The 26,471-nt window shown below is 41.7% G+C and overlaps 2 protein-coding genes across 12 annotated transcripts in view; one reads left to right on the top strand and one right to left on the bottom strand.

Annotated features, from left to right (window-relative positions):
- TMEM68 (transmembrane protein 68) overlaps nt 1-11,306 on the bottom strand; it is a 43,656-nt gene extending 32,350 nt beyond the window's left edge. For 2 of the 9 annotated variants that reach the window (XR_012514008.1, XR_012514009.1), the window contains exon 1: nt 411-11,065. Coding sequence is in view for 3 of the 9 variants with exons in the window: in XM_039464716.2 (XP_039320650.1) it covers nt 411-735 (325 nt within the window). In the remaining 6 variants the exon portion in view is untranslated. Of the gene's footprint in view, nt 1-410; nt 11,066-11,160 lie in introns of those variants that run through there. The other 7 variants (XM_039464716.2, XM_039464718.2, XM_039464717.2 and 4 more) reach the window with 7 other exon arrangements.
- A 79-nt stretch (nt 11,307-11,385) lies between these two features.
- Nucleotides 11,386-26,471, top strand: part of TGS1 (trimethylguanosine synthase 1) — a 48,728-nt gene continuing 33,642 nt past the window's right edge. Inside the window, exons 1-4 of one of the 3 annotated variants that reach the window (XM_039464720.2) lie at nt 11,386-11,645; nt 21,267-21,331; nt 24,394-24,569; nt 24,918-25,737. In XM_039464720.2, coding sequence (XP_039320654.2) covers nt 11,542-11,645; nt 21,267-21,331; nt 24,394-24,569; nt 24,918-25,737 — 1,165 coding nt within the window. In that variant the 5' untranslated portion in view covers nt 11,386-11,541. Of the gene's footprint in view, nt 11,646-21,266; nt 21,332-24,318; nt 24,570-24,917; nt 25,738-26,471 lie in introns of those variants that run through there. The other 2 variants (XM_074386660.1, XM_074386661.1) reach the window with 2 other exon arrangements.

Below are 26,471 nucleotides of genomic sequence, written 5' to 3' on the forward strand. Positions count from 1 at the left end.
TATATTTAATGTAATATTATTTAACACTTCATTTCTAAAAATCCACACTGGTAAAGTCAAACTTACTTTGAACAGAAGTAAATGCTAAATAATTGAAGCATTTTTAAAGCAGTTTTCTATAGTTTTAATTACAGTAATTCGTCTCTTACTCTTTTAGATCTTTTAAACATAAATATTCATATTTCGACTTACAGTCTACAGTGCTGTGTGGTTGTTTAATAAAAACTAATGTCTATGGGGAAAACTCATTTTAAGAAAGATACATATGCACAATACATGCAAACAGATAACAGGGAATAGCAAACATCCCTTCTATTATATTTTTCGGTATCTTCTCAGTCAATAGAATGGAATGGCAACAGTTCCAACGCAGCACACATGAACACAGAGATGAAAGTATCCTTGCTTACCATGCCAAACTGCTGCATGTCCATCCCACAGAGTGGCCACCGTTTTCCTTGCACCATCCCATAAATTATGAGAGTAGGCTTCTTTTAATACATTCTTTCTCTTATAAATATGTAAGAAAATAATAGTAAGGTAGAGAAGAAAGATAGTGAAGTAAGGAAGTACTAAAAGTATTAGTGGTGTAAAAACCCACAAGAGATAGTTTGCAAAATTCAAATAGTCCTCCAACTGCTCCACACCAAACCATTCTTCGAGTATGTGAATCAGACAAATCATATAGGGCACAGAGCCCTGTCCTGCGCCACAGGTTTGATTTTGGTCTATCATTTTTCTTTAGGTGAAAATGACAAATTCAGTCTCTTTCTTCATTGCCATAGCAGGTCGTTAATTTTGACACTAGAAGGGAAAAACAATCCAGTATTATTTTCTCCGCGGCTACAAAGTTGGGATGTTTTAGTCGTCTTAAATAGCATACAGAGTCATTTCTTAATATCAAAAATGTATAGATGGTTAATGGTTAACTTTGTTGCAGATTTAAATGTGAAAATTATAAGGATTCATCTCTCTGCTCATGAAGCATGTCGTGTTCAGTTTTTGAAATAATTCACTATAATTAAGAAAGGAACATAAAGGTATAATTGAGAGAAGAAAATGAAGCTATAATTAAGAGAAAATAAAGCAGATGAGGAACACAATTTCAGATTGATTTTAATAATTTGACTCATATCTTAATTGGATCCTGCTGAACACTTAGATCTTAAACTAGGTCATACTGAGGTAACTTTTTCCTTCTTTGAGATGAAGTCTTGCTCTGTCACCCAGGCTGGAGTTACAGTGGGATGATCTTGGTCACTGCAACTTCCACCTCCCAGGTTCAAGCGATCCTCTTGCCTCAGCCTCCCAAGTAGCTGAGACCAAAGGTATGTGCTACCATGCCTGGCTAATTTTTGTATTTTTAGTAGAGATGGAGTTTCATTATGTTCACCAGGCTGGTCTCAAACTCCTGACCTCAAGTGGTACACCACTCCTGAAGTGCTGAGATTGCAGGCATCAGTCCACCACGCCCAGCCATACTGAGATAATATGCACAAAAGAAAACATCAGTCTCTAATTCAATAAAAGTAACCCAATTATTTAGAAAATGATGACATACCTTTATGGGTATTGTTTTTTATAGAGAAATAGGTTTACAAAAAAGTTCATTATGCAATAATAAAAATTTATCAGTACTGTTTTTATCTTAAATCTTACGTGACTGAAAATACAGCTGTACAATTATTTTACAAATTCACTCTCTAAAACAGTCATTTGACTTACCAGAAGTTAGATAAATACCTAGTCCCAAACTTCAGTGTCTGTATTCTGGAAAGCACAGTACACAAATGTAAGAAATAAATGACTAAGAAAAACAAAGATAATCATTAATACCTAGAGTTAGAACAAACAAGAGACATTCATAAATGTTTGAGAAATATAATTATAGCCCTACACTGGTATACTACAATTAAAAAGTATACTCATGCTACCATTGCTTTAGTGAGGACAACCCTACACTGTTAGTGCCACTATACAAAGCCCCACCTTAAAAAGCTTTGCTTCTTAGGAGAAAAAGTATGAAGATGTGCAACTGACTACGATTCTTTTTAGTAACTTTGCCAGATAAGCTAAATGTGAAACATAATATTCAATTATACAATTATATTAGCCCTATGATAATATTTTCCTACAAAAGATTTCCCTAGGCCGGGCATGGTGGCTCAAGCCTGTAATCCCAGCACTTTGGGAGGCCGAGGCGGGTGGATCACGAGGTCAAGAGATCGAGACCATCCTGGTCAACGTGGTGAAATCCCATCTCTACTAAAAATACAAAAAATTAGCTGGGCATGGTGGCGCGTGCCTGTAATCCCAGCTACTGAGGAGGCTGAGGCAGGAGAACTGCCTGAACCCAGGAGGCAGAGGTTGCGGTGAGCCGAGGTCGCGCCATTGCACTCCAGCCTGGGTAACAAGAGTGGAACTCCGTCTCAAAAAAAAAAAAAAGATTTCCCTTCTCCATACTTTCTTTGACTCTGATTCTGCCCTGAGAGCTATTTTATCATTATTCTGTACTATATAATCTTAATGAAAATTATCTCAAGTCCTTTGTAGCTGAGGCAAAAAATGAATAAATGAGAGAAAAGGATGAAAGGAGAGGAAGAGATGTACATATAAGAAAAACATAGTTTTTATTCTAAGTTTATCTTGCTAATTGGCTTATTAGGAGGGCAAACACTGACTTGTTCTCCCAGGGATGAAACATTTCATCTAACTTCCATGTAAACAGTAGCATTTACTTGTGAGAAATCTGAGCCTGTTATGGTAATAGGAGATAACATAGCAAACATGGACCCCACAACTTGGGCTTTATTGACATCATATTTTAATCAATCCATCTAAAAAGTCAAATCACTATAATTTACCCACGTTTGATCATTTAAAATGAAACAAAGCAAATTTTAATACTTTTTATGTATTTATTTTTTATTTTATTTTTCAGATGGAGTCTCGCTCTGTTGCCCAGACTGGAGTGCGATAGCACAGTCTCGGCTCACTGTAACCTCTGCCTCCAGTAATTACGTGATTCCCCTACCTCAGACTCTCAAGTAGCTGGGACTACAGGGTGCGTACCACCACGCCTGGCTAATTTTTTTTTTTTTTTAATAGACAAGGAGTTTAGCTGTGTTGTTCAGGCTGGTCTTGAACTCCTGACCTCAAGTGATCTACCCACCTTGGCCTCTCGAAGTGCTGGGATTACAGGCGTGGGCTATCGCGCCCAGCCAAAATTTAATACTTTATAAAATGAGAGCTTTTCCCACTAGAATAGCTACAGAGAATAGCCAAAATTGAAAAATAGCAAGTTTTTGATGATGATGTAGAGAATTTAGAATTTCATATACTACTCATGGGAATGTAAAATGCTGTGGCAATTCCTCAAAAAGCTAAACATAAAGTTACCATATGACCCTGCAATTCCACACCCATAAAACGACTGAAAATATATATTCACACATAAATCTGTACACAAATGTTCACAGCAGCATTATTCATAACAGCCAAAGAGTAGAAACGACTGAGTGGATACACAAAATGTGGCATATACATATAATAGGATGCTATCCAACCTTAAAAAGGATGAAGTACTGGTTCCTGCTACAGCATGGATGAACCCTGTAAACACTGCACTGAGTAAGAAAAGCCAGACGCAAAAGTGACATACTATATGATTCCATTTATATTAAATACTCAGAGCAGGCTAATCCATAGAGACAGCAAAATTAAGTGGTTGTCAGGGCTGGGAGAGGAAAATGAAGAGTGATGGAAAATGAAGAGTGAAGGAAAATGGGAAAAACAGAGGTATCTCTGGGATAATGAAAATGTAAATACACTAAAAACCACTGAACTAGACACTTAAATAGTGAATATTATGGTTAATTATATCTCAAAGAGCTTTTAAATATTGTTAATAAATTAACAAAATATATAACCCTCATATATGTTAAAAGCAGCTTTTCCCAGCCCTGAAAACGAATCAGCATTTTTATGATCTGACCCTAACTAGTTAATAAACTTTCCTACAATAATCTAGTCAAATTTCCAATTTTTATCTGAATAGTAAAGTCCTGGGTTTTTTTTTTTTTTTTGGAGACAGAGTCTTACTGTGCCACCTAGACTACAGTATAGTGGCTCATTGTAACCTCCACCTCCTGGGTTCAAGCGATCCTCGTGCCTCAGCCTCCCAAGTAGCTGGAATTACAGATGTGCACCACCACACCCGGCTAATTTTTCTATTTTTAGTTTAGACGGGGTTTCACCATGTTGGCTGGACTGGTCGCTAACTCCCAGCCTCACATCATCTGCCTGCCTCGGCCTCCCAAAGTGCTGATATTACAGTTGTGAGCCACAGCACCAGGCCGAATTCTGTGATTTAAAAACTTTGTTTCAGACCTTCCCAGACAAACTGGTACTAGAATTACAGCTCTTATCCTCTTAATCTACATTCTGACTGATTATACATACTTAAGGAACACAGTAACAAGAAAAGGGGCACAGTACAGGCAGCGATCCAGTGAGTGGGCTACATGGAAAGCTTTGTGAGACCTAGTAGTCCCTTAACACTGCTGTACGTAAGAACCCAGGCCACAAATGGTCATTCAAACTTTATTTTCATTTAAACCCTCTCAGAACAGAAACAAAAGGTGTCCCATTCACTCTTCACAACCATTCACCAGAACTACTAAAAAGGTCTTCCTTATACTTACTTCCCTGTAACTTTTCCCTACTGGACGGAGTTCTGAACCACAGACCCTCTTCCATTAAACAACACTGTAAGTTTAAAAACAGCTGCTATGAGCCACAAAATTCCTTCTTCAGTCAGAATCCTTAATTCTCTCAACCACCTCTCAGACCCTGGTTTCTCAACGTTTCAGCACACAAGACCACCCCATGTTGCTGACTCCAGTTATCTGATACTGAGAACTCCAGTTATTTGACAGTGAGAACACCAGCAAAACCTGTGCCTTGGTTTGCTAAAAATTTGTAAAACTAGGATAATAATCCTATCTACCTCATAAGATTACTGTGATTAAATGGGCTAATCTGTGTAAAGGGCCTAGAACAATACCTTACATGTTTGCTATCACTATCATTCACAGAATCCCAGCAGCTTTTTTGGTAGCTCTATCATGCTAACTCATTCAGCTAAAAATGTGCTACTGTTTTCTACATCTCTACAAACTGCACTTGGAAAAAAAACATTTTTTGGGCTGGCTTGTGAAAAAAATGAAGTTGTAAGAATAACAGGTTTCAGGGTGGGATGGAGATCAGGATTCCATTTTAAGCATGTTAAGTTTAAGATGTTTACTGGGCGTCCAAGTGAAGACATTAAGTAGGCAATCAGCAGTTTAACAGGAAGGTCAGGAGTAGGATACAGTGTGTAAGTGGACAGCTTGATATAAATCTAGGAATTGGTAGCATGTAGACAATATTTAAACATGGAATTAAAGAAGATCCCTTCAAGGAACAACTATAGAGTAGAAAAGAATTTCCAGCTAGGTGTGATGGCTCACACATGTAATCCTAGCACTTTGGAAAACTGAGGCAGGCAGATCACCTGAGGTCAGGAGTTTGAGACCAGCCTGACCAACATGGAGAAACCCCATCTCTATTAAAAATACAAAATTAGGCAGGCGTGGTGGTGCATGACTGTAAACCCAACTACTCAGGAGGCTGAAGCAGAAGAATCACCTGAACCCGGGGGGCAGAGGTTGCAGTGAGCTGAGATCGCAGCACCACTGCACTCCAGCCTGGGCAACAAGAGCGAAACTCCGTCTCAAGAATTTCCAGGACTGAGTCTTGAGACACCCAACATTTTAGAATTTGAGAAGTCAATGACAAGCCAGCTTCCTCCTTCCAGGAATAGTATCAGGAAAGTAAGAAAGAGCTTCAAGAAGGAAGGCATATTCTGCTGTTTTAAATGCTGCTGACAGGCCTAGCAAGGTAAGAGAAGATCATTTCCTTCCTGTAGGAGACAGCTTTAAAAAAAAAAAAAAAGAAAAGAAAGAAAGAATAATTGATCACTGGATTTTTACAACACAGAGGACACTGGCAAATGCTGATAAGAGCTGTTTTAGTATAGCGGGGAAAAATACACTTTGGACAGGAGAAGACAGGAGCAGCTCCCCTTTACCCTTGAAATTCAAGAATGAATGGGAAGAAATGAATTAGAAACAGCAAATATAAACAACTCACAAAGGAGGAAAGAAACAGGTGGGCATCTAGAAGAGAATATAGGTGAGTAGTTTCTTGCTATTGCTGCTGCTGCTGCTTTAAGATAGAGGCCAGGTATGGTAGCTCACATCTGTAATCTCAGCATTTTGGGAGACTGAGGCAGGAGGATCGCTTGAACCTAGAAGTTAAAGACCAGCCAGGCAATACAGTAAAACCTCGTCTCTAAAAAAAAAAATTTAGGCCAGATGCAGTGGCTCACAGCTGTAATCCCAACACCTTGGGAGGCCAAGGCTGGCGGATCACTTCAGGCCAGAAGTTCGAGAACAGCCTGGGCAACATGGTGAAACCCCCATCTCTACTAAAAATGCAAAAATTAGCCAGGCGTGGTGGTATATGCCTGTAATTCCAGCTACTCGGGAGGCTGAGGCATGAGAATGGCTTGAACCCAGGAGGCGGAGATTGCCGTGAACCCAGATCACACCACTGCATTTCAGCCTGGATGACAGAGTGAGATTCTACTCAAAAAATTTGAGACTCCACGCAAAAAATTAAAATAAAATAAAAATTAAAAATTAGCTGGGCATGGTTGCATGCACCAGTGGTCCCAGCTACTCAGGAGGCTCAAGGGGGAGGATCACTTGAGCCTGGGAGGTAGAGGCTGCAGTAAGCTGAAACTGAGCCACTGCACTCCAGCTGCAGTGACAGAGGAAGAGACTCTGTCTTTTAGGAAAAAAAAAAAAAAAAAAAAAGCTGGGCACAGTGGCTCACATGTGTAATCTTAGCACTCTGGGAGGCCAAGGCGGCTGGATCACTTCAGGTCAGGAGTTCAAGACCAGCCGGGCCAACATGGTAAAGCCCTGTCTCTACTAAAAATACAAAAATTAGCTAGGCATGGTGGTGCACACCTGTAGTCTCAGCTACTCGGGAGGCTGAGGCAACAGAATTGCTTGAACCCAGAAGGCAGAGGTTATGTAAGCGGAGATTCTGCCAGTGCACTCCACCCTTGGGGACAGAGTGAGACTGAGACTCCATCTCAAAAAAAAAATAAAAAAAAAAAGGGTAGGAGGAAATACAGCCATGTTCAATGTCAATGATAATTTGTCAATGGAGAGTGAGAAACGGATGATGTAGGAAAGGAGCTAATTGTTAGAGCTCTGTCCTTGACTAGGCCAAAGGGGACAGGATACAGTGTATAGGTGGATGGCCCTGAAAAGTTTGTGCCAGACACTATTCTAAATATATCAGTAAATAAAATAGGTAGTATCTGCGAAAACATATGTAAAACACTTAGAATACTTCCTGGCACAAAGTAGGCACCTAAAAAATGCTGGCTAAAAATACATAAGAACTGTGTTTGTCTAAATTTTTTTCTTTGAGACAGAGTCTCACTCTGTCACCCAGGCTAGACTGCAGTGGCTCAATTTCAGCTCACTGCAACCTCCACCTCCCAGGTTCAAGCAATTCTCATACCTCAGTCTCCCCAAGTAGCTGGGACTACAGGGAAGCACCACTGCACCCAGCTAATTTTTGAATTTTTATTAGAGATGGGGTTCCACCATGTTGGCCAGGCTTGTCTGGAACTCCTGGCCTCAAGTGATCAACTGGCCTTTACCTCCCAAAGGGCTTGGATTACAGGCATGAGCCACCATTCTCAGCCTCATCTAAATCTTTAACAAAAATGTGGATCAAGACAGCATCCTAAAACCTGATACTAGAGAACGATCACAGGAATTTTAATAAAATGCTTTTCAGTGGATAAAATACAGCACTTACTTTTGACAGTATGACAAAGTGTCTTTAAATCTCAATGAATGCAACTTCTTAATTGTACAGATAACAAAAAAACTAAACACAGAAAGCCAAGTTTATTTGTTCAAAGTTACTACATTAATTCAGTAAAAGCCAAGAGCTAAAATTAAAATCTAGTCCTCTTACCTCCTAGTCTGCTTTCCACTACACTTTCTTTGATATAGCTCTCTTTTTCTCTCGACAGAAAGACTGAAAATATTAAGATTACAATTTCTGTCTACCCTATACTTTTGCCTGGCCTTTCTCCTTCCCCCTCAATTTACCTTGGGATGTAACTGACTCCTTATCACTTTATTTTAATCCAAGAAAAATGATATGGGCTGAGCCCAGTGGCTCATGCCTGTAATCCCAACATGTTTCTAGGCCAAGACAGAAGGAAGGACTGCTTGAGTTCAGGAGCTTGAGATTAGCCTGCAGACAACGTAGGGAGACACTGTCTCTACCAAAAAATTAAAACTTTGCCAGGTATGGTGGCACGTTCCTGTAGTTGCAGCTACTTGGGAGGCCAAGGCAGGAGGATTGCTTGAGCCTGAGAAGTCAAGGCTACAGTGAGCTATAATGATCACACCACTGTACTCCAGCCTGGGGAACAGAGTAAGACCCCATCTCAGAGGGAAAAAATAAGCCTTATGTATTATATGTATTAGAAGGTGTTTTGGGGGAAATACAATATTTTAGTTACCAAAATTCCAGGTTATTTTTTATAGTCCCCTGCCTCTACAAATCTAAAATAAACAGTCTTATGCCTCACATACGAAGTATCTTAATTTCCCCATCTGGCAATCATGTAACTTTTGTAAAAACAACTTGAGAAGGCCAGGAGCAGTGTCTCATGCCTGTAATCCCAGCACTTTGGGAGGCCGAGGCAGGCAGATTACCTGAGGTTGGGAATTCGAGATCAGCCTAACATGGTGAAACCCCGTCTCTACTAAAAATTCAAAATTAGCTGGGTTTGGGCTCATGCCTGTAATCTCAGCTACTCGGGAGGCTGAGGCAGAAGAATCACTTGAACCTGGGAGGCAGAGGTTGCAGTGAGCTGAGATCACACCACTGCACTCCAGCTTGGGCAACAAGAATGAAACACCTTCTCAAAAAAAAGAAAGTTGACAAGCTCAAATATCATCATATTGACTGTGATGGTGAGGATAATGGATGGACCTTATAGACGTTTAAAATCAGAGTATTTCAAAAACTAATAAATCAGAACAGAGAACTTTTTGGTTTTCAACAAAACCTTAAAAAACTGTATCTATTTTAGGCTGGACTCAGTGGCTCATGCCTATAATCCTAACACTGTGGGAGGCTGAGGCAGGCAAATCAATTGAGCCCAAGACCAGTCTGGGCAACAGCGAAAAACTTTGTCTCTACAAAACACATGTACACACACATACACACACACACACACACACACACACACACACAGAATTAGATGGGCATGGTGGCATGCCTGTAGCCCCAGGTACTCTGGAGGCTGAGGTGGGAGGATTGCTTGAGCCCAGGAGGTGGAGGTTGCTGTGAACCAAGATCACGCCACTACACTCCAGCCTGGGCAACAGAGCAAGACCCTGTCTCAAACAATAATCATCATCATAATAATAAATTTAAAAAAAAGAAAGTATATCTATTTTGAACACCTATTACCAGTACTTTTCCATTCTACTTTCAGTATATAAGCCACGTTGAGAACATTCTGAAAATGCCAACTAAAACACATAGTCACAGAAATACAAGTTTTCCTGTTTCCTTTCTGTATATTTAATAATGGTTTAATAGGGGCACAGCACTCAGTTTTATTGAATAAGCCTTCTTCAATTCATGAATAAAGCTGCAGTTTAATATTGTCAAGATAGCTGATAAATCTAATCCTTTTAGCTTTAATACCTTTTTGATTTCAAGCTTTAAACTCGAGGTTCTGACACAAATTACCCTTCAAGACTTTTTTTTTTTTTCAATCCTAGAATGCCCAACTTCTAGCTAAAATCTTCCATTCTATTTCATAATTACTGTTCTACCCTTATAAGCCAGCTACTCATCCCAGTAATGCTGCACATCTACGCCGGTGTATCTGTAACTGTGCGGCACTCTCACCTTCTTGAATCACCAAAATCAGCCTATCTCCGACCTCAAAGCAGGGCAGCAGTAAGGATGAATACAGCAAATGAATAAACATTTGAAAGACTAACTAGCAAACGTGGCGAAACTACTAGCGACCATTCAAAATCTGAGTTTTAGCTCAGTTTTTATATCGTTCTAAAGAAGTACCAATACTATTTTGACATTTCGTAGCACAAACCACGTCCTAAGCGCTACAACTTTCAAGTCTGAGCTTGTCTCTTTGAAGAAGCTGCCCGTGCAGCGTCCATGAATACCACATGCCAAATACCAATGGCTTTTTTCAGATCCAGCCGTGCTGCTGTTCCCACTTTCTCCATCCTATTTACGTGCACATGAACGTATTTTGCTTATTAATTAGCAACTTCAAGGCAGAGACCTGTTTTACTGGCTGCAAACCCCAGGGACGGAGGCAGGGCTTGGCGCCTACAAGGTCCAAACCGACTCAAACTATTAATAGCACAAAGGAAAGGTGTGATATACATTGCTTCGTTCAGCCCTCCCTGCGGCCTCCGGTCGTAGTTACTATTCATCATCCCCATTTCACAGATGATCAAAGTGAGGCTCAGAAAGGTGTAGCCTGCCCAGGTCCCGCGGGTAGGACCAGGATTCCAAGCCTGCTGGGTCTGGATGCGAACGCTCTACCCACACGGCCTCCCCCCTACGTTTTCGGGATCCCCGCACACTTGCCCTCGGCTTTTACGCCAGAGGCTCCACGTGGGTCCCGGAACCAGCGGAGCCACCGGGCAAGCCGAGGGGCCTTCGGCGAGGCTGAAGACGCCTCGCCCCAGCAGCGGCGTTAGGAGGAAACGCGCCGAACTCAAGGTTTCGGAGCGCGGGAGGAGAGGGGCGCGGAGAGCGGGTTCGTCCGACCCAGGCGAGGGAGGCTCTCCGGCCGCGGCCGCGCTGGCGCCCGGGTGGAGGACGGAGCCCGGCGGGAGAGCGAGCCCGGCCGCACCGAGACGGGGCTCCGAGGCGGCTCCCGGGAGCCTGGCCGCGCGCGGCCTCCGCCGGTCCCAACCCCGCGAGCCCCGACGCCGGGCTGAAGGAGCGCGAGGACCGACGCACCTCGGATAGGCGGGGGCAGGGGCAGCTCTCCTTTACCCTGGAGCGGCGACCGGAGCTCTTCGGGGGCTCCGCGGCCGAAGGGGCGGGCAGATGTGCGCGGCGGAGCCCGCCTAAGCAACCCGTGCGGAAGAAGGCAGGCGGAGGCTGCAGCCCGGGCCGCGATGTGGGTGACACCGCCCGTGGTCCCGCCCCTTCCCGTGGCCGCGCGGATCCACTTCCGGCGGCGGCGGCGGCGGCGTGCGGGCTGGCTACCCGGGCTGCTTCCTAACTCCTCATCTCGGGCTTGCTGGCGAGGCCTCCTTTAGGTCTGCAGGAGCGCGGCCGAGGCCCGGGAGGCGCGACCCGGGCTGTGTGCGGCAGAGCTGCCTCCACAGTGGTGAAATGTGCTGCGAGAAGTGGAGCCGCGTGGCGGAAATGTGTCTCTTCCTGGAGGACCGGGAGGAGGAATGTAAGATCCTGTGCCTTTGCTCCAGGGCGTTTGTAGAGTAAGTAGCAACGGTGGTCGCTTCGTTTCCTAGCACCGTCATTACCAGAAACGTGGGTGTTGCACACGTGGTTGTAATTCATCCCTAAAACCAGCCAGAGCATCTGACCCTTGGGCAAGGGGATCTCTAAGAAAAACAGAAAACCCTCAGACAGGACGGAGCGGTCGCCCACTGCCGTTCCTTGTAAGTGAAGGACTTCATCTGCTTGGTAGGCTGCTGTGAAAAAATGGGGTGGGCGCCGTATGTCATCTGATATTTGTAAGTCCAGAGGGCATTTAAAAACTGGGGGAAAGCGACATGTAAAATGAAATCTCTAGTGATGTCATAAAGTGAATGTTTAAAGTTGGGTGGCTTGCTTTAGTTGACATCTTTTTTATAACCTGAGAATCTACTTAAGCCCAAATGCACATAATTAAAACTTCAAACTATTGGAAATAAAAGACTTAGCTATATTTACATCAGTTTTTGTGATATCTTTATTTTGGGGAAATCTATGTTTCAGGTAAAAATTTCCCTGCATGGAAAATAGCTAGAATGCAGGAAAAATACCGCCAAGAGAATTGAATTCTAAGAATTGTTTTCTTTATATTAATCGATGAATTGCCAGGCGCGGTGGCTCACGCCTGTAATCTCAGCACTTTGGGAGGCAGAGGCGGACAGATCACGAGGTCAGGAGTTCAAGACCAGCCTGGCCAATATGGTGAAATTCCGTCTCTACGAAAAATACAAAAATTAGCTGTGCGTGGTGGTGCACGCCTGTAATCCCAGCTACTCGGGAGGCTGAGGCAGGAGAATTGCCTAACCAAGAGCATCATTGCTTAACTATGACCTGGGAGGCAGAGGTTGCAGTGAGCCGAGATCCTGCCACCGCACTCCTGCCTGGGCTACAGAGCAAGACTCTGTCAAAAAAAAAAAAAAAAAAAAAAAAAAAGCGTGATTTATGCCACTTCAATTTTGTTTTCATCTCTAAAACGGGTATATTTAATCTAACATGCTTGTTTTACAGTTAAATCCTGTGGAAGTGAATTTTATGTGATAGACTTTTAATATAATTTAGTATAGTCAGATTTAACTTTCAAGAAATTTCGTTTTTCTCATGTAATTTTGTCGAGTAATTTGAAAACACAAAAAGAAGTTAAACATGTTAAGTTTAATGTTAAAAGTATTGCTGCCTTTTTAGTCCAGCATGCACATAATCATACAATCATTCAGAAAATGGTTTTTGTGCTCCTGTGTATCAAATATGCTGGTAGGCACTGGAGTACAAGACAGTCTGTCTCTACATGTATTGAGTTTACTTGCAGCAAAGAAGATGAATATTAAGACAGCTGGTTTCGTGATTACTTGGTTGGTTATAGTTATAAGTGCTTGAAAGAGAAGTGCAGGATGCTGTGAAAACAAGTAACCTTTCTCCAAGGGTCACAGAGGTTTCTTTGAGGAAGTAGTTTTTGGAAAGAGGTCTGAGGGAAATAGATTGGGGTAAGTTTCAGTGGGAAGAAAGAAGCATTCTCTGCAGGCTGAACTCAGTAAAGGCCTTGAGGGACCAGAAAGCCTGTGAAACTGAACAAAATGGCTAGGAGGGAAGGCACGGTGGTGCACACCTGTAATCCCAGCATTTGGGGAGGCTAAGGAGGGAGGATAGCTTGAGCCCAGAAGTTGGAGACTAGCCTGGGCAACATAGCAACACCTCATCTGTACTGTAATTTTTTGAAATAATTAGCCAGTGGTGGTGGTACATGCTTGTAGTCCCAGCTACTCCAGAGGCTTAGGCTGGAAGATCGCTTGAGCCCAGGAGGTCCGGGCTGCAGTTAGCCATAGTTGTGCCTAGATGACAGAGCAAGACCCTGTCTCAAAAAAAAAAAAAAAAAAAAAAAGGAAAAAGAAGAAAAGAAAAGAAATGACTGGGAAAGAAAGAAGATAAGGTGGGCAGGGCAGGCCGGGTCAAAACATGCAGGACTTTGTTGATTGTAGGAAAACGTTAAGCTGGGGAATGTCATGATCAGATTTGCATACTTAAAATACTACTCTGGGCGGGGCTCCGCATGCAGTCCCAACGCTTTGGAAGCTGAGGTGGTGGATCACGAGGTCCAGAGATGGAGACCATCCTGGCCAACCTGGTTAAACCCCATCTCCACTAAAATTTAAAAAATTAGCCAGGTGTAGTGGTGCGTGCCTGTAGTCCCAGCTACTAAGGAGGCTGAGGAAGGGAAATCACTTGAACCGGGAGGCAGAACTTGTTGCACTGAGCCGAGATCGCGCCACTGCACTCCAGCCTGGCGACAGAGCAAGACTCTGTCTCAAAAAATAATAATAATAAAATCAAATACGACTCTGATAGCAGTGTGGAGGATCATTTGGAGGAAGAGACTCACTTAAGACCATTGTTTAAGCAAGAGATTGCAGTGGCTTGGGTTAGGATAGATGGCAGCAGAAATGGAGAAAGGGGGAAAGATAGGAGAAAAGTTGTTGGGGGTGGGGATTGAACTGGAAGTCGGGGAATGAAGGAAAGATTAAAGGATGGCAAGGAGAATGTTAGGTCAAGGGTGTCTCCCTGGGTTTCTAGCTTGTATTGCTGCCTTTCACTCAGGTAGGGATCACTGGAGAATCATGGGTTTTATTTTGGGTCAGCAGAGAAGAGATCATGAGTTTGATTTTGTGCATTTTGATTTGGGGGTACCTGTGAGATAACCGAGGGTAGATAGAAGCAATTCGATATATTGATTTGGAGCGCTGGACAAGTCTAGGCTAGTTTTGAAAACCTAGGCTGATTAGCCTTAGATAGTCATTGAACTCATTTACCGGGTGGCATCCATCTTTGAAGAATTCCAGCATTTTTTTAAAGATAGGAAGAGGTGGATTAACTAGGAAACAGAAGGCAAGCCCAAGTACACTGTCACCAGATGTTTCAATGAAGGTGTAATCAACACTGGAAAGCTGCTAAAATGTCAAGCAAAATGAGGGCTAAAAAGTATCCACCAGGAGAGTGGGACGTCTGGATTCTGAGCGGTAACCTTTGTCGCGCTAGCGACGAGAAAAGAGAATTAAATATGGGTGATGTTGAGAAAGGCAAGAGGATTTTTGTTCAGAAATGTGTCCAGGGCCACACCTTGGAAGAGGCAGGCAAGCGCAAGACTGGGCCTCGTCTCCATGGTCTCTGGGCAGAAGAAAGGTCGGGCCGCTGGATTCTCTTACACTAACACCAGTAAGAACAGAGGCATCACCTGGGGAGAGGATACACTGATGGAGTATTTGGAGAATCCCAAGAAGTACATCCCGGGAAAAAAATTATTTTTGTCAGCATTAAGAAGGGAGAAAAGGCAGATCTGGTAGCTTGTCTCAAAAAAGCTACTAATGAATAATAATTAGCCACTGCCTTATTTATTGCAAAACAAATGTCTCATGACTTTTGTATGTGTACCGTACTTTAATAGATCTCATACACCGGAATTTACGTCATGAATGACTGACAGAATATTTTGTTGGGCAGTTCTGATTTAAAACTGAGACTGGCTTGTGGTTAAATGAATATGTTCAGTTTTTGAATTTTAGTAGTAATTTCAATTTAGTAAATGCTATCACTGTTTACCCTTTCTAAAGATATGATTAGACTTCGTTAGTAATGTTAAACTTTTCACGGATGGTGGGTGCCATCTTAAAACTCACTGGAGATTGGTTTTATATTTAGATTTATATAACTGGTTATGTGAATATATTTAAATATGGGAGAAATTCCTTTAGAGTCTCAGAACCAAGCAAGAGTCACCAGTGTTTTGTGTTCATTTGCCTCTTAAAGGCAAAGGTTGAAGATAAATGGGTAGCAATTGCTACTTTATATTTTTGGCTTTAACTATGCCGGTCTAATTAGAATTTGCTGTATTTAAAATGGTTCCTTTTACTTATTGAAAGGCATTTTATTGTGGTTTATGTGTAATATCAAAAATTATTTAACACTTAACACATTTTATAGATGATCTATAAGGTCACATGCTTTTAAAATAGTAGCCAATTAAACTTCACTCTTGAATTCTTTACAGTCTAAGTCAAAGTAAGGTATAATTTAGGATTGTCTTTAAACAACCATTCAGAAACAAAACTGTAGAACTGCTGTGTGTTTGTGATTGGGAATGGTGCTTTTGCCAACTTAAAAGAAGAATTAAAGTAGAGGAGATATATACAAATTTAAAAATTATGTATGATCATAAAACTTAAGACAATTAAAAAGAAAACCACATATCATGGGGAAAAAAAAAAGTATTCACTAGGATTGACAGAATCCCTTGGATTGACTGATGACTTATTAAGTGCCACCACTAATTGTTTTACATCTTGTACTGACAGAGACTCTCCTTAACCAAACTTTATACAGGTTCCTCCAAGCTCTCCTTTTGATTAGGCCTTGTCATTTGGGACTTGTGTTCTGCCTGTCTGGCTCAGTTTTGACAAGAATCCTTCTAAGTCCATTAGTTTTGTTTGTTTGTTTGTTTTGGGTGGGGGGGGTGGTTGTTCTTGGATTTTGTTTTGTTTTGGGGGGTGTTTTTTTGAGATTGGGTGTCACTTTGTCACCCAGGCTGGAGTGCAATGGTGCAGTCATGGCTCACTGCAGCCTCAGCTTCCCTGGCTCAAGCAATCCCCTTACCTTGGCCTCCTAAATAGCTGGGGCCACAGGTGTGCATCACCACATCTACTTGATTTTTTTTAATTGTTTTATAGAGACAGCAATCTCACCTTGTTGCCCAGGCTAGTCTGGAACTCGTGGGTACAAACAGTTTTTCCCACCTCAGCCTCCCAAAGTGCTAGAATTAAAGGTGTGAGCCACTGTACCCAACCTAGACCTTAGTTTTAACAAGAATCCCGCTAAGTCCATTTAGCAAGAGTCTTCCCACCCTTAGTATCTGATCACTCTGGCCTGCCCTCAGCAAGAATCCTGTTGGTATAGCAACAATCCCCCCACCCTGGATATCTCCTCTTAGTAATTTTTCATCCACTTACCGTGCCCCCTGCATTCTGCCCATTGACTATCTTCAGCTCTCTTTGGTGTATTTGAAGTTGAACAGAATTTCCTTCTCCTGTTGCCATTATTTTTTTTTTCTTTTTTTGTGACAGAGTCTCACTCTGTCACCCAGGCTGGAATGCAGTGGCATGATCTTGGCTCACTGCAACCTCTGCCTCCTGGGTTCAAGCAATTCTCGTGCCTCAGCCTCCTAAGTAGCTGGGATCACAAGAGTGCACCACCATACCTGGCTAATTTCTGTATTTTCAGTAGAGTTGGTGTTTTGCCTTGTTGGCCAGGCCTGTCTCAAACTCCTGACCTCAAGTGATCCACCTGCCTTGGCCTCCCAAAATGCTGAGATTACATGCATGAGCCAAGCACTTCAGTATGATTGGGTACTGATGCTACTTTTCGGAAGCGCCCTCCTTCTAAAAAAGAAGAGAGAGAGAATATAAGTTATGAAATATGAAAAGCTGAGAAGATTTCTCAGCTCGTACCTCTGGAAAATAATACACAATTGGATTTGAATCAATGACTTTTAAAACACTGTTTGATTACCATCTTTCTATTTCATTGAATTTAATCTTTTTGAACTGAAAAGTGTATTTATATTACAAATAATTTCATATGTATTCTTTTCTTTTCTTTTTTAACTGAGACAGAGTCTTGCTCTGTTGTCCAGGCTGGAGTGCAGTGGCAACCTCTGCCTCCCAGGTTCAAGCAGTTCTCATGCCTCAGCCTCCCAAGTAGGGACTACAGGCGTACACCGCCACACCCAGCTAGTTTTTGTATTTTTAATAGAGACAGGGTTTCACCATGTGTGCCAGACTGATATCAAATTTCTAGCCTCAAGTGATCCACCCATCTCAGCCTCCCAAAGTGCTAGGATTATAGGCATGAGCCACTATGGCTGGCATGGTCTTTATTTATTTTTGAGACAGACTCACTCTGCTCCCCAGGCTGGAGTGCAGGGTATGATCGTGGCTTACTACAGCCTCAGCCTCCTGGGTTCAAGTGATTCTCCCAGCTCAGCCTCCCATGTAGCTAGAACCATAGGTGTGCACTACTACACCTGGCTAATTTTTTTTTTTTTTTTTTCCCCTAGAGCTGGGGTCTGTTATCTTGCTCCATCTGGTTTCAAACTCCTGGCCTCAAGCAGTATTTCCTCCTCCACCTCCCAAACTACTGGGATTATAAGTGTGAGCCACTGTGCCTGGCCCATACAAATTCTTCAATCTTAGAAATTAGAAGCTACATTCTAAGTTCAAAATTAGCTACCATGCCTGGCTAATTTTTGTAATTTTTGTAGAGATGGTCTCACTGGACGCAAGCGATCTGCCCACCTCGGCCTCTCAAAGTGTTGAGATTACAGGTATGAGCCACTGTGCCTGGCCAGAATCCCTTACTCTTATAGGGGCCGCATTCTAAGTTTCGTGTGCTTACATTCTGTAGGATGACCTTGCATAACCTGGGTCTGTCTGATGTTTCGTCATGACTAGTCGGGTCATGCCTTAGCAGGAATGCCACAAATGATGCTGTGCCTAGCTCTGTTGTGGCCTCAAGAGGCACTTTTTGTAGATGGTATACCACCATGGGTGATGTTGCCAGGTTGTCTACTAGAAAGTCACAGTGGTTTCTTTTGTAGTCGGTATTTTGTGGGAACATATTCCAGTGTTGAATTAGCATCCTGTTTTCCAGTGAACCTACAAGCCTTGGCCTTCATTGATAACTTCCACCCGAATTAGCCACCTCTGTGAAGGGTGCCAGGTAGTGGTTCGTCTCCTTCGTTCCTACTGCATTTATTAGGTAGCATTCTGTAAAGAACGCTTTCCTTCTTTCTCTCCCCATATTCATCTGTTTATATTAACATGGAATCTAGATTGTTAGTTTACTCACAGGTTATATTCCATTGTTAACATTAATGTGGTGCTCATATTGTCTCCGATTTGGCCAGTGGGGGACTCTTCGAAGTGGCTCCCGTGTCCTTTTGGTCTTTCTAGTGTTCTTTGAGTGCTTCCTAACCTTCCGGTTTAAGGTGACCCAGGTTTATCTTTTACAGTCCATACCCCAACCTGGAATTGTCATTTCTCCAAGGCAGCTTGGTTTCTTTCTTTTTTTTTTTTTTTTAAATTGCATTTTAGGTTTTGGGGTACATGTGAAGAACATGCAAGATTGTTGCATAGGTACACACTTGGCAGTGTGGTTTTCTGCCTTCCGTCCCCTCGCCTTTATCTGTCATTTCTCCCCATGCTATCTCTTCCCACCTCCCCACCCCCCATCCCTCCCCCATTTCCCCCCAACGGACCCCAGTGTGTAGTGCTCCCCTCCCTGTGTCCATGTGTTCTCATTGTTCAACACCCGCCTATGAGTGAGAACATGCAGTGTTTGATTTTCTGCTCTTGTGTCAGTTTGCTGAGAATGACGGTTTCCAGGTTCATCCATGTCCCTACAAAGGACGTGAACTCATCGTTTTTGATGGCTGTGTAATATTCCATGGTGTATATGTACCACATTTTCCCTGTCCAGTCTATCATTGATGGGCATTTGGGTTGGTTCCCAGGTCTTTGCTATTGTGAACAGTGCTGCAATGAACATTCGTGTGCATGTGTCCTTACGGCAGCTTGGTTTCTTTAGTGCAAAATGGTATTTAGAAACCAAAACCTGGGTGCTCATTGTGCTCATTGCTCCTGTGTCCTCTTAGTAAAGAGAGTTAAGCGGTGTATATATGTGTGTTTCACGAGCAGACATGAACGTGTCTGTGTGTTTATACATACATACACACATATGTAACACTTTTAAAGCTTTCTATGTCTGCTGTGTATAAACTTACATGCCATGGGTTGATAACAGTACTTCTAATTTGGCCCAATACCTGAGAATTCTTTCTGACCTTCCTTCCTATCAGATGATGTCTTGAGCCCACCTTGTTTTTAAATAGCCTTCTTCATTTCTATTAAAAATAAAAATAGAAAACAAAATTTTTAATTTAAAAAAATTAAATTTTAAAGAATAAATAAAATAGGGCCAGGCGTGGTGGCTCAAGCCTGTAATCCCAGCACTTTGGGAGGCCGAGGCGGGTGGATCACGAGGTCAAGAGATCGAGACCATCCTGGTCAACATGGTGAAACCCCGTCTCTACTAAAAATACAAAAAAAAAAAATTAGCTGGGCATGGTGGCGCGTGCCTGTAATCCCAGCTACTCAGGAGGCTGAGGCAGGAGAATTGCCTGAGCCCAGGAGGCGGAGGTTGTGGTGAGCCGAGATCGCGCCGTTGCACTCCAGCCTGGGTAACAAGAGTGAAACTCCGCCTCAAAAAAAAAAAAAAAAAAAGAATAAATAAAATAAATAAGTAACCTTCAATAAGGAGAATCTTGGCTAACATTATCTTCAACATATTTACATATTTGCTCATTGTAACCAGCTTGCAACCATGCTGGTCCTCTCCTCCACCTGACAGCTCGCTGCCTCCCATCTTGAGGTGCTGATGGGCAGACCAGTGACGCTCTCTGTGCAGCTTCTGCTCCCCACCCCACCCCCAGTGCCCATGTTCTTGGGGACCAGTGGGCATGCTGCCAAAGCACATTGGCGCTTCACCCCCTTGCCTGTTCATCATCCTGCTGAGTCACCACCTACTTTACAATTCATACAGTATTTCCAAAAAAGAAACAAGAGGATGTGAAATAGAGCAAGTGCACTAGAACATTATCTATGTTTAGTTAAATTTATTGTAGCTTATTAGAAAAGTTATGTTAGCTTCCACTTGCAATTGGCCTTATTATGGCAGTTATAGTGGAGTTTATTACAGCTGAATTTATAGTCAGGAAGATCCTAAAAGCAAAATCCCACTTTTTTTTAATGTCTGTTAGGTTTATTTTGGTAATGCTCAGACCATGTCTACTATTCACAATGGACAGTTTGTCTTTTTAGCAAATGGGTTAGGGTATACATGTTGGTTTGTGTGTATATAAGCTAAATCTTTCCACTGTTAAAGTCACGGCAAAATTAACAGCCCATTGTTTGTGTTTCATACAGAATATCAGATTCTTCCCCCAGTGTCCAGCAGAAATGACACTTAATTTTTTTTTTTTTGAGATAAAGTTTCACTCTTGTCGCCCAGGCTGGAGTGCAATGGCATGATCTCAGCTCCCTGCAACCTCCGCCTCCTGGATTTAATCAGTTCTCCTGGCTCAGCCTCTCATGTAGCTGAGATTACAGGCACCTGCCACCATGTCCGGCTAATTTTTGGGTTTTTAGTAGAGATAGGGTTTCATCATGTTGGCCAGGCTGGTCTCGAACTCTTGATCTCAGCCTCCCAAAGTGCTGGGATTACAGGTGTGAGCCACTGTGCCCGGCCTTAATTTTAATAACTAGTAGTTATAGTAATAAATGCTATAATAAATGCCAGGTGTGTTAGGCATTGTGCTGAATATTTTACATATACTATCAGTTGTTAGAACTGCTCCATGAGAACTGTATTAATTGCCTCTACATTATATTATGGGTGAGGAAAATGTATTAACAAATTGCTTTTCTGTTTCATAAGCTTTTTAATCTATGATGGCTTGAGATTTCTTTCCCTCTAAACTTATGGCTTAATTCATTTCAATATGAACTGTTTCATCTGCTTCACAGGGATCGAAAATTGTACAATTTGGGATTAAAAGGCTTTTACATCAGAGACAGTGGCAACAATTCAGGTAATCTAGTATACAGTTATATAACTCTTTTTGCTGAAATTAGCCATAATATTGTGTTAATTTATGTATGTTAAAATATTGTATTGATTTGTTAGCATAAAATATAAATGCCAATTAATTCTGTAATCATAGACAGTTTTTATTTTTTTAATAACATGGTTCTGGAATGTCTGTGAAAGCAGATCTTTTCTTTTTCTGTGGCTCCTGTGATGACTTAATGTAGCCTCTTTTGTCCTGTGTAGTGTTCCTTCCCGAGTTGCCACCATTAGATAAGAGCAACCTGGAACTTGAAGCTCTGAAAAGTAGAGAATATGTGGTTTCTGGCTGGGCGTAGTGACGCATTCCTGTAATCCCAGAAATTTGGGAGGCCAAGGCAAGCAGATCACTTGAGGTCAGGAGTATAAGACTATCCTGGCTAACATGGTAAAACCCTGTCTCTACTAAAAATACAAAAATTATTCAGGTGTGGTGGTGGGCACCCGTAATCCCAGCTACTCAGGAGACTGAGGCAAGAGAATCCCTTGAACCCAGGAGGCAGAGTTTGCAGTGAGCCGAGATCACACCACTGCACTCCAGCCTGGGCAACAGAGCGAGACTCCATCTCCAATTTAGAATATGTGGTTTCTTCATCGGAAGTGTATTATGTAGGTAAATGCTACAGGATAAAAATTCCAGGTTAACATCTGTAGTCTTTTGCCTGAAGTAAAGAGACTGTCATGTTGGTTAACTTTCCCAAATAACAAATACAATGTATACTGTGCATTGAGCCTCACTTCGGTCTCTCAAACCTCCCTACTGCATTTGTCCTTCCACATAGACCTTTTGTGTTTCTAGACATAGAGAAAATCATAGCATGGAGTTAGAAGCCAGAGTCGGCCCAAGCACAGTGTCATAGTTACCTTTGCAAACCCTTTAACTCTCACAGGATGGAACAAATTACTGTTTCTTCGGTTGATCACTGGATAGAATGTTTGGTTTGTGTTTCAGTGCTGTGCTATACAAAGAAAGCTTCTATAAACACTACGTTCCCTGAGCATAAGAAAATATGCATACTGTGAAAGGAACGTAAAACTTAGCTTACTAATTTTTCCCGTTTTGCTGTCTCCTGAGGTTTCATAAATTTGTTGAATGGAATAGTGAGTACATTCCCCTTCATTATTTAGAAAGATATCTTTCTCCCTCTTTTAGTAGAATTTATACACATGAGATTTCTCTCTTATCACCTTCCTTTTGGCTATGTGAGATTTACTGTTCTGTTGCCTGAGATCATCAAGCTGGAGTGTACTCCAATGCTAATTGAGTGTGCTAATATGTAAAATGATTTTTGTTATCTCACATTTTAAATAGTTAATAGAGCACTTGAATGCGATAAGTTCAATTAGTGGCATAATTACTAGTAGATAACCAAATTAGGATAAAGTAAAACTTACTTTGTTGCAATAAATGGTTTTTCTATAAAAATTAGACTCAGAGAGCTTGAAAAAAAATCCTCCAGTTCAGTGGATTTCAGCCCTTTCTCTTTGTTAGAGAGAGAGTATCTTGCTCTGTTTCCCAGTTGCCAATTATTTAAGCGTTTTTCTCACCTCAGCCTCCCAGGTAGTGGGGACTACAGGCACCACCACACCAGGGTAACTTATTTATTTATTTATTTATTTATTTTTGTAGAGATGGGCCCTCACTATGTTTCTCAGGCTTGTTTCAAACTCCTGGCCTCAAGCAGCCTCCCAAAATGCTGGAATTAGAGTCATAAGCCACTGTGCCCAGCCTTCTCACCCCTTATGTTAATACCTCCTAAAGTAACTTCACAAATCATGATTTTTAAGTCCACTGATTTTGTTCCTTAATTTTGCAGATAAAGAATGTGAACATATGGCGTGGTGGCTCGTGCCTGTAATCCCAGGACAAGTGGGCGGATCGCCTGAGGTTGGGAGTTCAAGACCAGCCTAACCAACCTGGAGAAACCCTGTCTCTAATAAAAATACAAAATTAGCCAGACGTGGTGGTGCATGCCGATAATCCCAGCTATTTGGGAGGCTGAGACAGGAGAATCACTTGAACCTGGGAGGCAGAGATTGCGGTGAGCTAAGATCACGCCATTGCACTACAGCCTGGGCAACAAGAGCGAAACTCCTTCTCAAAAGAAGAAAAGAATGTGAATATATCAGTATTTTTTCCACAGAGCAGCGTTACATGGCCCTGCTCCCCTTTCTTTCCATCCTCAATCTTTTGCATAATGCCCAACACAGAGCAGATGCTCAATAAGCCTAAGTTAAATGGGCAGCTGGATGAATAGTGGCAGGCAGAGCCCAATGAGAAATTGTCTCTTGATTCTTCATTGGCTTTTTTTTGTTGCTGCTCCATATTACCATCATTTGGTTTTGTTTTTGGGTTTCTTTTTTTTTTCTTCTTCTTTGAGATGGGGGTCTCACTGTCTCACCCAGACTGGTTTGCAGTGGCACAATCTTGGCTCACTGCAACTTCTGCCTCTCAGGCTCAAGCAGTTCTCCTGCCTCAGCCTCCCAAGTAGCTGGGATTACAGGCGCCTACCACCATGCCTAGCTAATTTTTGTATATTTGGTAGAGACAGGGTTTCACCATGTTAGACAGGCTGGTCTCAAACTCCTGACCTCAAGTGCTATGCCTGCCTCAGCCTCCCAAAGTGCTGGGATTACAGACGTGAACCACCATGCAGAGTATACCATCAGTTGTGGGGGGTTTTCTTTTTTTTCCTTTAAAAATTGTAACATTTGTAGACTAGGAAAGGTGGTGTGCAAATGTAATCTTAGCTGCTTGTGAGGCTGAGGCAAGAGGACTAAATGAGCCCAGGAGTTCAAAGCTTTTTAGTGCATTATGATCACACCTGTAAATAATCATTATATTCCAACCTGGGCAGTATTGTGAAACTCCACCTCTAAAAATTTTTTAAATGTAACATTTGCATACCTTTATTTTGGGTAGGTCCTGTAATCAGTCACTCTGCATTTCAGGTTGTTTAAAATGAGACGAAGAAAACCTGCCTCTTAAGTTTTCCTAAAAACTAAGCTAATAAATGCTGTCTATAGGAGACCAGGCAACAGAAGAGGAGGAGGAAGATGGTTATTCCTATGGTACTGCAGAATCACATGACAGCAAAGGTATAGACCTAGATGAAAATGAGCTTGATTCTGAGGCCGAACTCATGAGAAGTATGGGATTGCCACTTCAATTTGGTAGGACATCTGCACATAAGAATTTTGAGGTAAAAATTAACTTTTATTATTTCTATCTCTTAGTTCTTTTTTTAATAAAATATTGCAAAGAATTTTTTTTTTCAGATTAAATGCATTCACGATCGGCACTTTCTGCCTCTTTTTAAGTGTATGTATTTATTTATAAATTAGCTAGAACTACAAGATATAGTATGTCCCTTGTGTAACTTTTTCTCCTCTTGGAAACTTAGATAGTAAAGAACTTTTTTGTGGAGCTAAAAACCCACAGACTTTGAGAGTATTTTGTTTAATTTACTGTCAAAATAGATGTGGATTCTATTTTCTTTTATAGTTTATGAAGTGCATTTTATATTCAAGTTATCATTTATCCGATGTAGGTATCTATGAATACTAGAAATAAAATAAAAAAGAAAAAGAAAAAACATCAGAAGAAATACTTAGATGAAATTATGCAAGAATCTTGGAGAAAAGAATATGAAGAAGATGACATTCTGGCTTCAGGTGATCCACCATCAGTTGAACAGTGTGAGAACACCAGAAGATGTAAACTTCAAAGCAAAAAAGATACTGAGGTGGAAAATCATCCTGTTGAAAACATACTATCTCCAAAGCTAGAAATTACAGAGAAATGGGAAAAGTATTGGAATGAATATGGAGGAGGATTGTTGTGGCAAAGTTGGCAAGAAAAACATCCAGATCAAGCACTATCTTCTGAACCTTGGAACTTTCCTGATACAAAGGAAGAATGGGAGCAACATTATAGTCAACTTTATTGGTATTATTTGGAACAGTTTCAGTATTGGGAAGCTCAGGGTTGGACTTTTGATGCCTTGCAAAGCTGTGATACAGATACTTATACATCTAAAACAGAAGCTGACAAGAAAGATGAAAATTGCGTGAAAGTTGACGTAGTATCTTTTCCATCTACACCTATTACAGTTGATAATGACAGCTCTGGTACAAATGATAAGGATCATAGTGAAATACTTAATGGAATTAGTAACATAAAACTGAATTCAGAGGAAGTAGAACAGAGCCAGCTAGATTCCTTTATAAGTCATGATGATCATCAACGGCTAAGTGAAGTTAGTTGCAGAAGAGAGTGCCCTGCATCCAGCCAAAGTGAACCATGTAACGGAGGAACCAATGAGGAAAGCAACTTATCAGGAAATAGAAGCACAGACCCAGCAGCTCAGGGTAAGATTAACCAAGATTTATTCTGCCATGTAATGGTTAGCAAAATGAATTTATTTAGCAAAATAACTACTACTGATCCTTCATTGTAGAATTAAATAATACCAACTACATTTCATATCATAATATTGAAATGATTTAATCCATCCTATTTTCATATCACAAGTTATATGTTACCCTTTTAATAAGAATATTTGCATACTGTTCTCTAAAATATTCCTTCCTCTTGTACTTTGGTGGCTAATGAAGGAAAACTTGGAATCTCTTGAGAAATCTAATTTAGAGTGAGCTTGGATCTTTTAGTTTTCCAGAGCAAATGAGTTTATAAGAGGCATGTTAGAAAGCAATCAAGGGCTGGGCGCAGTGGCTCACGCCTATAAATCCAGCCAGGGAGGCCGAGGAGATCGGGAGGTCGGGAGTTTAAGACCAGCCCGACCAACATGGAGAAAACCCATCTCTACTGAAAATACAAAAAGAAATTAGCCGGGCATGGTGGTACACGCCTGTAATCCCAGCTACTTGGGAGGCTGAGTCAGGAGAATTGCTTGAACCCAGGAGGCAGAGGTTGTGGTGAGCTGAGGTCTAGCCATTGCACTCCAGCCTGGGCAACAAGAGGGAAAGTCTGTCTCAAAAAAAAAAAAGAAAGAAAAGAGAGAGAGAGAAAGCTATCAAGAACATATATTTGACATTAGGCAAATATCTTATGAGTCATGTGGAATTCACTTAGGACAAATGAA

Source organism: Saimiri boliviensis, chromosome 15 (genome assembly GCF_048565385.1).
Source record: "Saimiri boliviensis isolate mSaiBol1 chromosome 15, mSaiBol1.pri, whole genome shotgun sequence".
Lineage (NCBI taxonomy): Eukaryota > Metazoa > Chordata > Mammalia > Primates > Cebidae > Saimiri > Saimiri boliviensis.